The sequence below is a fragment of the Macaca nemestrina genome, chromosome 18 (assembly GCF_043159975.1).
Source record: "Macaca nemestrina isolate mMacNem1 chromosome 18, mMacNem.hap1, whole genome shotgun sequence".
NCBI classification, from domain to species: Eukaryota; Metazoa; Chordata; class Mammalia; order Primates; family Cercopithecidae; genus Macaca; species Macaca nemestrina.
In genome coordinates this window covers 57264518-57278090 of record NC_092142.1, presented here as the reverse complement: position 1 = coordinate 57278090, position 13573 = coordinate 57264518, and the positions used below count along the sequence as shown (strand labels likewise).

Below are 13573 nucleotides of genomic sequence, written 5' to 3'. Positions count from 1 at the left end.
AAGGATTCTTGTTGAATTTAGTCTCTGATTACTGATGTTTCACTTTTCTTCTCAGACATTCACGGAAACGCTGGGAAAACTTTATCCATAGTGAGAACAGACACCTTGTCAGCCCTGAGGCCCTAGATCTTCTGGACAAACTTCTGCGATATGACCATCAACAGAGACTGACTGCCAAAGAGGCCATGGAGCACCCATACTTCTGTGAGTCTCCAGGCACTGTGTTCAGGGAGTCATTCGTTCAAGAGAACAAATCTTCCACTCTTTGAGACCAGTCAGGAGAATTCTAGGGTATTTGGATTGGATTATTCCAGATTTTGACCTCATTTATTATAGATGATTGAAACAACTTTGTAGATCCGTTTCTTGATCACCAAAGGTGTTTGCTTATTCTCTGAATGTATCTCCCTTGAATTCAGGCTGTTTGACTACTCCCTGTTACCCTGAGTTAATGGATCACAAGTTTCTAAAATTTGTTTTCAAACGTATATATATTTGTGTGGAAACCTAATTGAAGATTATTTCTCCCCTCAGAAAACTAGTAATTAGTTAAAAGTAGTAAGATAACCATTGTATATTTTGAAAGAAGGAGATGAACAGATGGATGGATGAAAGGAATTTGAGGAAAGGTAAATAGGTATGGAGAGACCTCACTGAAATCCTGACTGAACTGCTCACTTAGAAGTGTGTGCACATTCACTTTGTGTGGTTGCTTATTGTTCTGCATGTGTATGGTTCTTTCCACTGATAATATGTGTTTCAAATAAACTTCCTGTTGTTATCAGTCTCCTTCCTGGGGAGCATGGCGGCTGAGAGACTTACCTCAGTTCGCTTTCTGAATCAAGATGGAAACATTCAACACTTAAAGTCGTTGTCTCTGGCTTAACCAATATGCTGTCTTTCCCTCTCCTTTGATTTCCTCTGGAGATGAACTAAATTCTTGCCTGAAGAATGTGTCGCTGTGGTCTTGAGCCTGTGGCCCGTATGCATAAGGGAGACCACAAATGGAAAAGCCTTCAGCCTTCTAGACCTCAGCCCCAGGGAACTCAGATGTCCCCACTCCAGTGCCTGGGACAGAAAGCTGGTTTTACCCGAGTTAGATCAAATTAGGAATACTGATGTTTATGACATGTCATTAATGATCTTTCTGCTTTTCTGAATATATGTCATACTTCAATTTAAAAAATTTCAAACTACGGTTGCTTAAAATGGATAGGTCTTCTAATGGCTCTTTTTACTCGCCTTTCCTTTGAAGTGCTTATTATTCTACATGCTTTGAAGAAATTAGGGATTAGAGATGATATTAGTATTGAAAGAAAATAAAAATAGTAGAAATTTTGAACAGTGGGAAATTAGGGTTTCTATGCCTCTTAGCAGTTGAGTCTGTACTCTGAGAAAGTATAAGAGTTGACTGCAATAACGATTCCCCTGATCATTTCTCAGTGTTTGGTTTTTATGTGGCTGGAATTCCGTGATTTCCGTCTCCCCTGTTGCCCCCCTGACCCTGGCTTGCCCATCAGTCTGTCTCTCTCTCAGTTGAAAGGGTGGGTTTGCCATGGGCTTCTCTCAGCATTCACCACCCCAATTGCCTGACTTTCCTCCTGCTTTCTTGCAGACCCTGTGGTGAAGGAGCAGTCCCAGCCTTGTGCAGACAATGCTGTGCTTTCCAGTGGTCTCACGGCAGCACGATGAAGACTGGAAAGCGACGGGTAATGCGGCATTGATGCTTGCCAATAAAACCAACCAACCAAACACAAACCTTGAAGGAAAACTACAGTGTGATAAAAAGAAATTCTTATCATTCCTTCTAAATGCAAAGAAGAGTTAAAGACCTAAAAGTCTGTCAAAAAGCAAGAAAGAAACTCCCCAGTGCTAGTCTCCAGGGAGCTGTCACTGTGGCAGCATGGGGATGCACCTAGTTCAGGATCTGAAGGAGCTCTGCCTTTGGAATGCATGGGAGATAGAGACTCGGAGTTGTTGTACATTTACCTTTGTTTAACAGGGCACCACTGTTGAATTAACCCATTCAGTCAACAAGCTCTGAATGTCTGACTTCCTATCTATTCCATGGTGGTCTGGGTTTCCTTTGGTGAAATTCAGGCTCAAGTCTTAGCGAAATGTCAGCAGTCTATACTGACACACCAGCCTCATTTACAAAAAGGAGATATTAAAACAGTGACAGTATTTTTTTTAAGCTCTTTACAAATCCATGTTTTATGTATTTTTTTATGACATGAGCTCTCCAGGAAATGTACCTCATCCCTGCAGTTTTCCTCCAAGTGGATTCATTTGGGAGCAAACTGCAGTCACTTTCACAAGAGCCCTCTTTGATGTCAGGAGGGATCACGAAACCTTACAATGCCATGAACTGGTCCGTGGGTATCATCAAAAGTTCCATGCTAAGTGCATAACTTGGAGCTCACTATAACCTTTGTTGATTTGCCTTACCATAAAATCTTGTTGCTATTTTTTTGTTGCTTTTTCTGTTTTTTTTTTTTTTTTTTTTGGCAGCCTTGTAAGAGAACGTCACCATTTCCCAGCACATCCCTATGTGTGCGCCTATTTTAATACACCTCTCTGAAACAGAGACCTTTTTGTTCACAACCATAACTAAAGCTGGAAAGTCAGTCTTCAGGCAAGGCGAGGGAGGAAAACATCCCATTAGAATTTTTTCAGGAAAGACCGAAAAAGATATCCCTCTCCCACCTCCTTTTATCCCCATGAGGTACAGTTTCCCACTGTAATATGCATTTGTGAGTTCTGATATGTGATTCATTTATGTGATGGCAAAGATAAGTCTGTCTTGCATGCAGGTACTAGAGTTGTCTGGGCAGGGTCATCTGAAACTCAAGCAACTGAGAGGAATATACGAGGGGCTTGGGGAAGAAAACGGTGCTCCCGGAGCAAGTGTTGGATCCATTGTGCAAACCTTCATGTTAGCAGAGAAAGCTAGAGTTTGTTTAAACAAAAATAGGGCTGATTTCATTTGGGGGACTCAGCAGCAACATGGTTTGTAGGCAGTCCCCTCATCCCAGCTGCAGGGCCATGCCACAGCTCTGGGGACTTCACACACCTAGGCTAGAACTAGAGGTGTCTACCATATCACCCTTTAGGATTTCTTTATTAACTATTTAATAATGCCATACATTTTTATAAGGTTAGATTGTTTGTTTGAAACATTTGTTTACATTCCATATTCCAATAAAATCTTATTGGTATTGGTAGCAGGTCCTATCTCTAAATGTAGATTCTATTTTTGTCGTTTGGTCTGTGGGAACTTAAAATACAAATGAATCTCTTCTCTTATTATAGAGTTGAGTTTATAGAGTAAAAAATAAAAAATAAGATCCCAAAGCCAAGAAATGCATTCAGTTAAGGTTCTCATACCAATGCTGCCTGCTTGCATTGCACATGCTGTATACTAATGTAAACATTTGTTCTACCTGAAAATCAAAAGCAAAATGTGAGCTCTCGGCTAAACCTATATTGATATGTCAGGCAGCAAAACTCAGTGTTTTGGATTATCAAAAGCCTTCTAATGTGCCCTTGTAGGCAATCCTGAAGCATTGGTTATCATCAGGGAGATGTGCCACTGCGTGTCTTTCCTGCTCCCCCTCCAATCTCCTTTATCACCCACTCCTCAGCCCCCCCCCCCCTTTTTTTTTTTAAGTTGCCTGTCTGGACCAGGCAAGTGGAGCCTGCTGGAGGGTCTTGGTGAAGCGGTAACCCCATTCCTTTCCCGTGGGTCCCCCAAAGGTAATAAAAGTACCTGGAGGAGAAGAGTCAGGTGACTGACCTCTGCCTCTCTCTCTGACGGTGATGTAGGTGCAGACACCACCTGCCTGCCTTGTCCTAGGGTTTTGTAACTGCAACTTTGACACAGGCATTCTTCTTTTAAGCACACAGCTTGCTTTTCCAGCACCTGGACTTTTACCTCTCTTCATGCCTTAGACTTAGACCATAACTGGGCTTGAAAGGCTCACCCCTTCCTGGGTCTGGTCTTGGCACCTACGCCATTCTTTTCCAAACTGAAGTGAGTCCAGTTTCAGACCGTCTCTTTTCCTGTCTCCAAAAACCATTTTTGTTTCCAAACCTAGCTTCCCCAAAAATTTAAGACTATTTACCTAGATTCGGAGATGGTCTTGGAGAGTTCCAAAAGGGGGGTGTGTGTGTCTGTGTGTGTGTCTGTGTGTCTAATATTTAGACTAAACCATGGTAAATGTACGCACCCAGTATCTTTTTCAGTTAGCATATTCTTCCTTAAACTCATCTCAGTACTTTTCATTTGTTTGCTTCATTATCTTAAACAGGTTAAAAGTGCCTATGATAAGGACTTAATTATTTCCTAAAGAAAAGCAAAAAATGTGGGGAACAGGGTAGTGTTATACTATCATCTCAGGTACTGCCTATGTTCAAGAACATAGACCTGGTATGGTGAGAACAAAAGGTTCCTATGCCAAATCCAGATGGCTATATCATTTGTTGGCTACAAGTGAGCCTAACTGCAAGGTTTGCTTCTGCTGAGAAATCCCATGGTGAGAGTAGAACTCATGAAGTGCTGAGTCACATTTGCACCTCTGGTGTGGTGGCAGTTCACTCTCCCCTGGATGCTGTCAGCTGGCCTTGCTTTCATCCTATCCCTGTAGGCAGGGTAGGTGGCTGGGTAGGAGAAGCTATTGAGTGTATGATGCAGACCAAGCTTTCCTGGGCCTTCTCGTCAACTAGAGAAGTGCTGATGTCATTCATTGAGGCACTTAAACACCAGTCACTCAGCCGGGCCTCCTCCCAGACATTCTGTAACATGTCAGCACTCACAAGGCTTAAAGCAAATGTGTTCCCTTGCAGAGAGGAAGGTGCTCTCAGACTGACAGATTAGAGGAGACAGACAAACTCGTAATCGTTGGGGGACTTGAAGAGAGTGGCTAGGGGAGGGGCTGTTAAAAGGGACCAATAAGAAAAACCATCTAAAGGTAGCTCTTGAGGAGGAAATGTACTTCTTGAGGGGATAAATCAGAGGGTACCAAGTTTATGTTCTGGAATGCACCCTGGGGAGGGCGCTGCCCGCTGGATTGGTCCCAGTGGACTGAAAGGTGGTGCTCTCGAGTCAGGTGCTGAGTCCCAGAGAGAGCTGAGTGCTGCGGGGCTCATGGTCTGTGCCTACTCAGGGAAATGACTTAGGTTCTCCCAGGTGCTCTGTTGATAAGGATGGAAGCAGAACTACTTTGAGACACACGCAACAATTGGAAGAGTTTTTTTATATGAACTGAAGTAGATCTAAGAGAGCCCAGTTAACAGTTTCCTTTAATGCCAGTTCAGATTAAATGATTACTTTAGGAACCTGTGTTACTGTGTGAGCACCCACAGGAACAAGCAAACTTATTTCCTACAAATAAACGAGGGGATAATAACTGATCAGAGTCACAGTCGTTTCAATATAAACCCTTCCGAAAGCAAAAGCAGGGACCACATGAGCACACAAGAAGCCAAAGTTTGTCAGTGACCTTAATAAATTAAGACTGAGTAACATCCTGCCTTTAGAAAAAAATAACCCCACGGTGGAGACCAGGGCAGGGGAGGTGGCAGAGAAGCATCGGGCCAGATCAACCGCTAATAACATGCTTCTAAGCTATGTGGATGTGTAAATGGAAACACCCCCAACTAGGTATTGGAGAGGCTGGAAAAAGATGTGATGGGATTATACAGGTGTTGCATATTTTTGTGTTGAGACTCAACAGTGTGCTACAAATGTGATACTTAACCCTGAACTGCATGTATTGGGGATTGTTTTTTAAAAAGAAAAAAAAACTTTGAATCAATAAATTAACAGTTTTTCACTTGCTGGCTCTTCTTGCTGTAAATGGTGACTAAGAGGTTGGGACAGAAATCTTGACAACTAGTGGAAAACTTGGATAATCTTCAAGGACCATGGAGCCTTCTGTTTCCTTCTGTTTGCAGAAAAGCAACACTGCCTGGGTTATGATCCTTTACAAGTGACTACTTCAGACACAATTGGCCACCTCTTTGTATCACTGGATGACTGATGTATGATTTATGTGCTGCTGCCCTTAGAGGGAAGAAAAATGCCATGTTAAATCCTGTTTTCTTAAATAAAAATGTTGACAATAACCAGCTTTCCCAAGTGGGAGACAAACTATTGCTATGAGGACCTTAACTTGTATTTCCTGTCTCTTTGGGGAGTGGGGAGGCATAAACGTTGAACTCCAAAGATGTGTGTTACACCTTGATGTGAAAACTTTCCTTTGGCAGAAATGGGGCTAGAGTGGTGTCCTGGTGGGAGTGCTCCGTTTTTATGTACTTGCTTCTGAGACGCGCCACTCAGACACCTGCTTCTTGGGATTGACTGTTTTAGTGCATGACTTTAACCTTGTGGCCCGGTGTTCTGCCTTTGTGAAACACTCTCCCTAGCCCCATTCCTTGCAGCACAACGCTATTATTTGGCAGGTGGTGGTGTCTTTAATTAGTGTAGTTTCTTCTCACTGATCCTCTGAAGTGGAGTGCTTGGAATCAGCTGAAGTGTTTAAAGGCAAATATAGTCATTTCTTTCTTAACCTTATGCACCACGCAGCCCTTCTCAAATACTACGCAGTGGAACCCTTCCTTTACCCAAACAAAGTTTTCATGAAATAATTTTGTGTGTGTGACAGCTTCCCCGGTGTACAGTCCTTTCTCAGTACTGTAGTGCTGTTCTGGGAGGCACTGCTTCTAGAATTCCGCTGCCGGCATCTCACCACCCACTTGCTCTGCTGGACCTGGAAGGAGAAATGAGGTTTTCAGGCCATGCCAGGCAGCTAGCTGTTTCCAGGGGAGAGTTAAAAATATTTGAGCTCACTTACTGCTCTTTGTTTATTAGTGGATTCAGCCCTTTTTCTGAGTAAATACAGACCCCATCTTAGTCCTAAGACACCTCAGATAATCAGGTCAGGTCTGAGGGGGACCTAGAGCTGACTGCTGAATTTGTAGCTTGACTGGCACAGGATGGTCAAGAGTCTCCGAGCCTTCTCCATCAGCGCCCTGGATCCGAGGGATGGGGTAGGGTAGAAGAGTGGGTCACAACACACGTGGTGCCCAGAGCACCCTTCCTGTGACGGAAGGCCGTGCTAGAGACCATCTCTGTCATGATAATCAGAAGAGGAAGGCAGAGGGTACTGTTGGAAACCTGAACTCAGCGAGTTCTCGCAGGGTTCTCCACCAAGTGGCATGGGAAGGCCGAGCTTGCATTCTAGCGCAGGCCCTCCCGCACATGGAGGCCTCCCCTCGCCCGCTCAGGTTGATTAATGACGTCTTTCCCTCCTCCCGTCTCTTTCCCCAGGTCTGTTGCGGTTCTCCCACTTTTCCATAAGCAGAACAAGAACCAAATCAAACGTCTTAACGCGTATAGAGAGATCACGTTCCGTGAGCAGACACAAAACGGTGGCAGGTTTGGCGAGCACGAACTAGACCAAGCGAAGGGCAGCCCACCACCGTATATCAAACCTCACTTCCGAATGTAAAAGGCTCACTTGCCTTTGGCTTCCTGTTGACTTCTTCCCGACCCAGAAAGCATGGGGAATGTGAAGGGTATGCAGAATGTTGTTGGTTACTGTTGCTCCCAGAGCCCCTCAGCTCGTCCCGTGGCCGCCTGTTTTTCCAGCAAACCACGCTAACTAGCTGACCACAGACTCCACAGTGGGGGGACGGGGGCAGTATGTGGCATGGCGGCAGTTACATATTATTATTTTAAAAGTATATATTATTGAATAAAAGGTTTTAAAAGAAACGTATGGAGAGTTTTCAGTATGGAAAGGGTCATGAACTGAGACTTGTGACTCAGGACGAGACAAAAGTGCATTTGTGCCAGGTTCTAACCAGATGAAGCAGGGGAGGTCTCTGGGGCAAGGCGGGCCAGGTTTCATTTTTGTTTTTAGACAGGGTCTTGCTCTGTCACGAGGCTGGAGTGCAGTGGTGCAACAATAGCTCGAGCACTACAGCCTCGGCCTCCTGGCCTCAAGTGATCCTCCTGCTTCAGCCTCCTGAGCAGCTGGGATTACAGGTGGATGCCACCACACCTGACAAGTTTTAAGTTTTTTTGTAGAAACAGGGTCTCGCTATGTGGCCCAGGCTGGTCTCAAACTCTTGACTCAAGTGATCCTCTCTCCTCGTCCCCCTAAAGTGCTGGGACTACATAGAGGTGTGAGCAACCACACTCAGCCAAGGAGGGCCCGTTTGTAAGGACTCTCTTCCAGAGGTGAGTGGTAAGAGGTACACAGTGAACCCGTCTTAGGAATGGGGACAACATGGATGGCTGAAGTAGACTCAGCCAGGAAAGCGGGGCCTTGCCTTGGACACATTCCCACTGACCAGCATTCTCCCTGGCCTCTCCTTCAAAGAAGAGTCGCCTCCTGAGAATGCAGGGAGATGCCTTGGCCCTTTCTTGGTTGCCCCTTTGCTCCCGTCTCCACATTTCATCCCATCTCAATCCTGTCCCCCGAGCACCCGCTACTGAAGAAAGGCCCCATCTCGGAGGCTTGTTGAGTCTGCTGTCCTGAGGCAGGAGAGGGGTCGGGGTCTCTGATCTGAGGGCTGCTTCTGACCACACGTTCTGAAGCATCCATGAGCTGGAAGGAAAAGCGGATACTCGGGGAGCTAGAACGGAAGCACTGGTTGTATTTGTTAAACGGGAGAAACTCAGTGCTACAAATGAGACTTCACTGGCTCCCATGGTCCTCAGCTCGAGACAGCGGTGTCAGGGCAGGTGAAAACAGTGGCCATGACCTTGTCCTGGCTGCTGGTTTGTGTCCTCCCACTGCCTGGGGGACAGCAGAAGCTATGGGCAGATCTAGACACCCAAGCCACTGGATGGCGCACCAGCTGGGTCTCCACAAAAGCAACTTGGTCCACACAACATTCTCTCTCCTCTGCAGCTAGTTCTGGCCCACGGTGGGCACCCGAGTGTGGATGTTCACAGTTTTTTAAGTGACTGTGGAGGAAAGCAAAGAGGCCCCTTTCAGGGCCACCACAGCATCATGGTGTCCTTTGGACCAGCTTCTGTGGCATCTAAGCTGTTGCTCAGGTGTGGGAGCTTGAGACTGCATCCCCTTTGGACACCAGCAGGTGAGGACCCATAGACCACCACCCGTGGGACACCAAGCAGATAGACTTAGTGCTTTCCAGCCCCATCACTGGCCTAATTTTCTCAAGCTGGCTGTCTCGTGGGGCCCTTTGTGACTCAAGACTGTGCAAATTTCTGTGAGTCTCCCAGATCTCTGGGACGGCATCACAATACTTTTATTTTGTTGTACCTTGTACCTTGTTGTACCTAGGAACATGCTTTGTGCGTGCATGTTTATCTCCACAGCACGTATCTGTGCTACTTAGCATGACTTACTGCCATTTGAGGTCTTTTCCGGACATGGAGGGTCTTATTCGAATAGAATCATTTGATTGGCTTGCATCTTGAGATGTCATGTAGAACTTGGAACCATAGCTCCCTCCTCCAATTTCCCCCCTCAACCAAGGCTCTCTTTAACTGCTCCATGTGGAAATCATGTTTGACAAATAATTTTCAGTTTTGTGGGTGATTATGGTGGAGTTGAGAAAGTATGTGGTTGTAGAAAAAAGGGAAAGGAGGTGATTTTTGAGTAGGTTGTTTTGACTTTTGAAAGCAGGGGACATGTCCTAACACTTAATAACACGAAAACCGTCTTCAGCTCCTCCTCAATGTGCTTGGAGATTGAGAACATCACCTCTCATCTCCCAGTGGTCCTGGTTGTGTTCTAAACAATATTGATTGCATTTTCCTGATTACCAAAGTAATATATGTTTGTGGTAAGAAACAACAACAACAAAAAAATTCAAATGCTTACAGAGAAGTAAATAACGAAAGCCCCCGCCCCCAGCCACACACACACACACACACACACACACACACACACACACACACACACCCACCCCATGCTCACACGAAAGCCTCTTCCTCCCTTAGAGGTAATCACCATTAAATTTCGTGTTTATCTTCCCATTTTTTTCCAATGCACTATTTTAAAATTATAATTTTCATTTTTACATAAATTATAATCAGACTATGCATTCTTATTCTGCAACTTGTATTTCCACTTAGTGCATTCCACCTTACTGCATTAGCATGTATAAATCTACCTCATCCCTTTACGTGGCTGCATGGTTTACCATTGTGTGATACACCACAGTTGAATCAATCTGTTATTCATACACTTTGGATTGTTCCTCATTTTTCAGTATTACCAGTATTGCTGCAATAAACAAATTTGCACATACATTTTTGGACAGTATGTATGTGGAATGAAATCTTTAAAAATAATTATGCTATATGATGTTTTTTAGAAAGGGTATTCTTATGATTCTAGAAAGCAGCCTCCCGTCCCTTCCCTCACTGGTGCAGGCTGGAGCTGTGATGACTTTGGCCATGGAATTCTTGCAGGCCTCTATCAAGCACGTGGAGCACAGTGTCCGCAGCCTCTCAGCTTTCTAGGGGACTATAGAAATGTTTGAGACCTGAAGAAAGAAAACATGTTGGCTCTAACCTAAGAAAGTTGAAAGTAAATATTAATAAGTGGAATTAAATGTCTTAATGTACAGCCTTGTGTCGCTCATTAAATTCAATATTTGCTTTTAAAAATATTTTTCTCATGATAAATTAGTGAAGAGTCACAGAATTGTCAGATAATTTCTTTTTTTTTTTTTTTTTTTTTTTTTTTTTGAGACGGAGTCTCGCTCTGTCTCCAGGGCTGGAGTGCAGTGGCCAGATCTCAGCTCACTGCAAGCTCTGCCTCCCGGGTTCATGCCATTCTCCTGCCTCAGCCTCCCGAGTAGCTGGGACTACAGGCGCCGCCACCCCGCCCGGCTAGTTTTTTTTTTTTTTGTATTTTTTAGTAGAGACGGGGTTTTACCATGTTAGCCAGGATGGTCTCGATCTCCGGACCTCGTGATCCACCTGTCTCGGCCTCCCAAAGTGCTGGGATTACAGGCTTGAGCCACTGCGCCCGGCCCCAGATAATTTCAAAAGCAAATTCTAAGGACTCTTCTCAAAAATCACAGAAGAAAAAACATAAATATGAAAAATTGTTGCATTTTAATGTATTTGAAATGCCATGGGAAAGATTTCATAAGTAAGCACAACGGCAGGGCACGGTGGCTCATGCCTGTAGTCCCAGTACTTTGGGAGGCCGAGGTGGGAGGATCGCCTAAGGCCGGGAGTTTGAGGTTGCAGTGAGCTATGATCACGCCACTGCACTCCAGCCTGGGTGACAGAGTGAGCTCCTGCTTTAAAAAAAAAAAAAAAAAAGCATGCTGAGGACCAGCATGTTTTAAAATAGCTCTGGCTATAAGGGGCCGGGTGGCAGAATGGATGAACAATCTTTTTCAGAATATTATTCTACAGGCTGTTAAAATAATGTGCATCTTAAATGCATTGTGCTAAGCGAAGAAGCCAGATCCATGTAGAACAGATTGGTGGTTGCCAAGGGTTAGGGATGACTACAAAACATAAGTATGAGGTCATTTCGGGGATGATGGAATTGTTCTGTGTCCTAAATGTGGTGGTGGTTATTTGACTTGGTGCCCTTGTCAAAACTTTACACCTAAAAAAGAGTACATTTGATTGTATGTACAGTTAAAAGTTCATTTTGAGACAGGGTCTTGCTCTGTTGCCCAGGCTGGAGTGCAGTGGTGTAATCGTAGCTCACTGCAGTTCAACCTCCTGGGCTTAAATGATCCTCCCACCTCAGAGTCCTGAGTAGCTGGGACTACAAGCGCACACCACCACGCCTAGCTAATTTTTTTAAAGTTTTTAATAGAGACAAGGGCTTGCTATGTTTCCCAGGCTAGTCTCAAACTCCTGGGCTCAAGCGATCTTCCCCCCTCACCCTCCCAAAATGTTGGGATTATAGGTGTGAGTCGCTGGGTCCAGCCTAAAATTAATTTTTTTTTAATAATAGTAACGTGCAGGGCCTCACAGGCTCCCATTTAGACTCCACTCTCAGATGAGCAGGAACCTCATCTGCCCACCATGACTCTTCCTGATAGGCTCAATGGCTATCACTGGCTGGGATACAGTTGTCCTTTGCCAGCTAGACACTCCAGTCATTCAGGGCACCCTTCCATCTTTGCTCCCAGCTAAGGGCTACAGCTCCTCACCTCACTGCTATACCTCCGCATCCCCATCCCCATCACCATCAGAAAAGAGACACGGGGAGTCAACTCTGCCTTCCAGTGTGTGGCAAGCCCGTCGTGTCTCCAGGGCAGATGCTCTGAATTTCTGGGCTTGGACTAACATGAACAGACACTGTCCACTGGGTGTTGGCATCTGACTAGGGCTTTTGTGCACTGAAAGGGATGCTTACGGTTACTGGTGTTTTAAACAATAGTTATTAAAGCTGTACATTTAAATATCTAATTTGCCTCATGTCTTTAAGATCAGTTTATAAATCTTGTTATAGCTACAAACAAGTTGATTTTGTATATAGATAGAAATGCTTAATCTTTAACGTTCAATTAGTTCAAAACTTAATGAATTACAATGAAAAAATTGCTTGCACACTTAATCTAGTTTCCTTGGCCATTTTAAACTGTTTAAATTACACATTTAAACTGTTTGATTTGCACACACTTCCAGTAATATGAAAGGCCTAAAATCTGATGAAATCTTCCTAAGCATTCAAATACTAACCTAAATCTACACTCATAAATTTAATACATTAAGGTCTTGAGGCTAAGGTGGGTGGATCACGAGATCGGGAGATCGAGACCATCCTGGCTAATATGGTGAAACCCCGCCTCTACTAAAAATACAAAAAATTAGCCAGGTGTGGTAGCAGGTGCCTGTAATCCCAGCACTTTGGAGGCTGAGGCGGGTGGATTACTTGAGGTCAGCAGTTCGAGACCAGCCTGGCCAATACGGTGAAACCCCGCCTCTACTACAAATACAAAAAAATTAGTCAGTGTGGTGGCACGTGCCTGTAATCCCAGCTACTCAGGAGGCTGAGGCAGGAGAATCACTTGAACCTGGTGGGTGGAGGTTGCAGTGAGCCAAGACTGCACCACTGAACTCCAGCTTGGGCAACACAGTGAGACTCTGTCTCAAAAAAACAAAACAAAACAAAACAAAACAAAACTGAGGGTCCTGAGAATTTAACCATGCCAATGTAGTCTTGCTTGCTTGATTTATTCATTTATCTAGAGACAGAGTCTCCCTCTGTTGCCCAGGCTGGAGTGCACTGGCATGATTTTGGCTCACTGCAACCTCTGCCACCCAAGTTCAAGTGATTCTCTTGCCTCAGCCTCCCAAGCACTGGGATTACAGATGTGTGCCACCATGCCCGGCTAATTTTTATATTTTTAGTAGAGACGGGGTTTCGCCATGTTGGCCAGGCTGGTCTTGAACTCCTGACCTCAGATGATCCACCCGCCTTGGCCTCCCAAAATGCTAGGATTACAGGCATGAGCCACCGTGTCCAGCCTCATTATTAACTGAAGAAAAATGGGTGCCCTTTAAAGAGTTTGTCAGATTAGGAAACAAAAAGAAGTCAGAAGGAGCTAA

The 13573-nt window shown here is 44.7% G+C and overlaps 1 protein-coding gene across 2 annotated transcripts in view; it reads left to right on the top strand.

The window, feature by feature from the left end:
• Positions 1–7777, top strand: part of LOC105491514 (casein kinase 2 alpha 2) — a 40733-nt gene extending 32956 nt beyond the window's left edge. For both annotated transcript variants that reach the window (XM_011758024.3, XM_071084658.1), the window contains 3 exons: positions 56–204; positions 1616–1709; positions 7331–7777. In XM_011758024.3, coding sequence (XP_011756326.2) covers positions 56–204; positions 1616–1692 — 226 coding nt within the window. In that variant the 3' untranslated portion in view covers positions 1693–1709; positions 7331–7777. The remainder of the gene's footprint in view (positions 1–55; positions 205–1615; positions 1710–7330) is intronic.
• The last annotated feature ends 5796 nt before the right edge of the window (positions 7778–13573 follow it).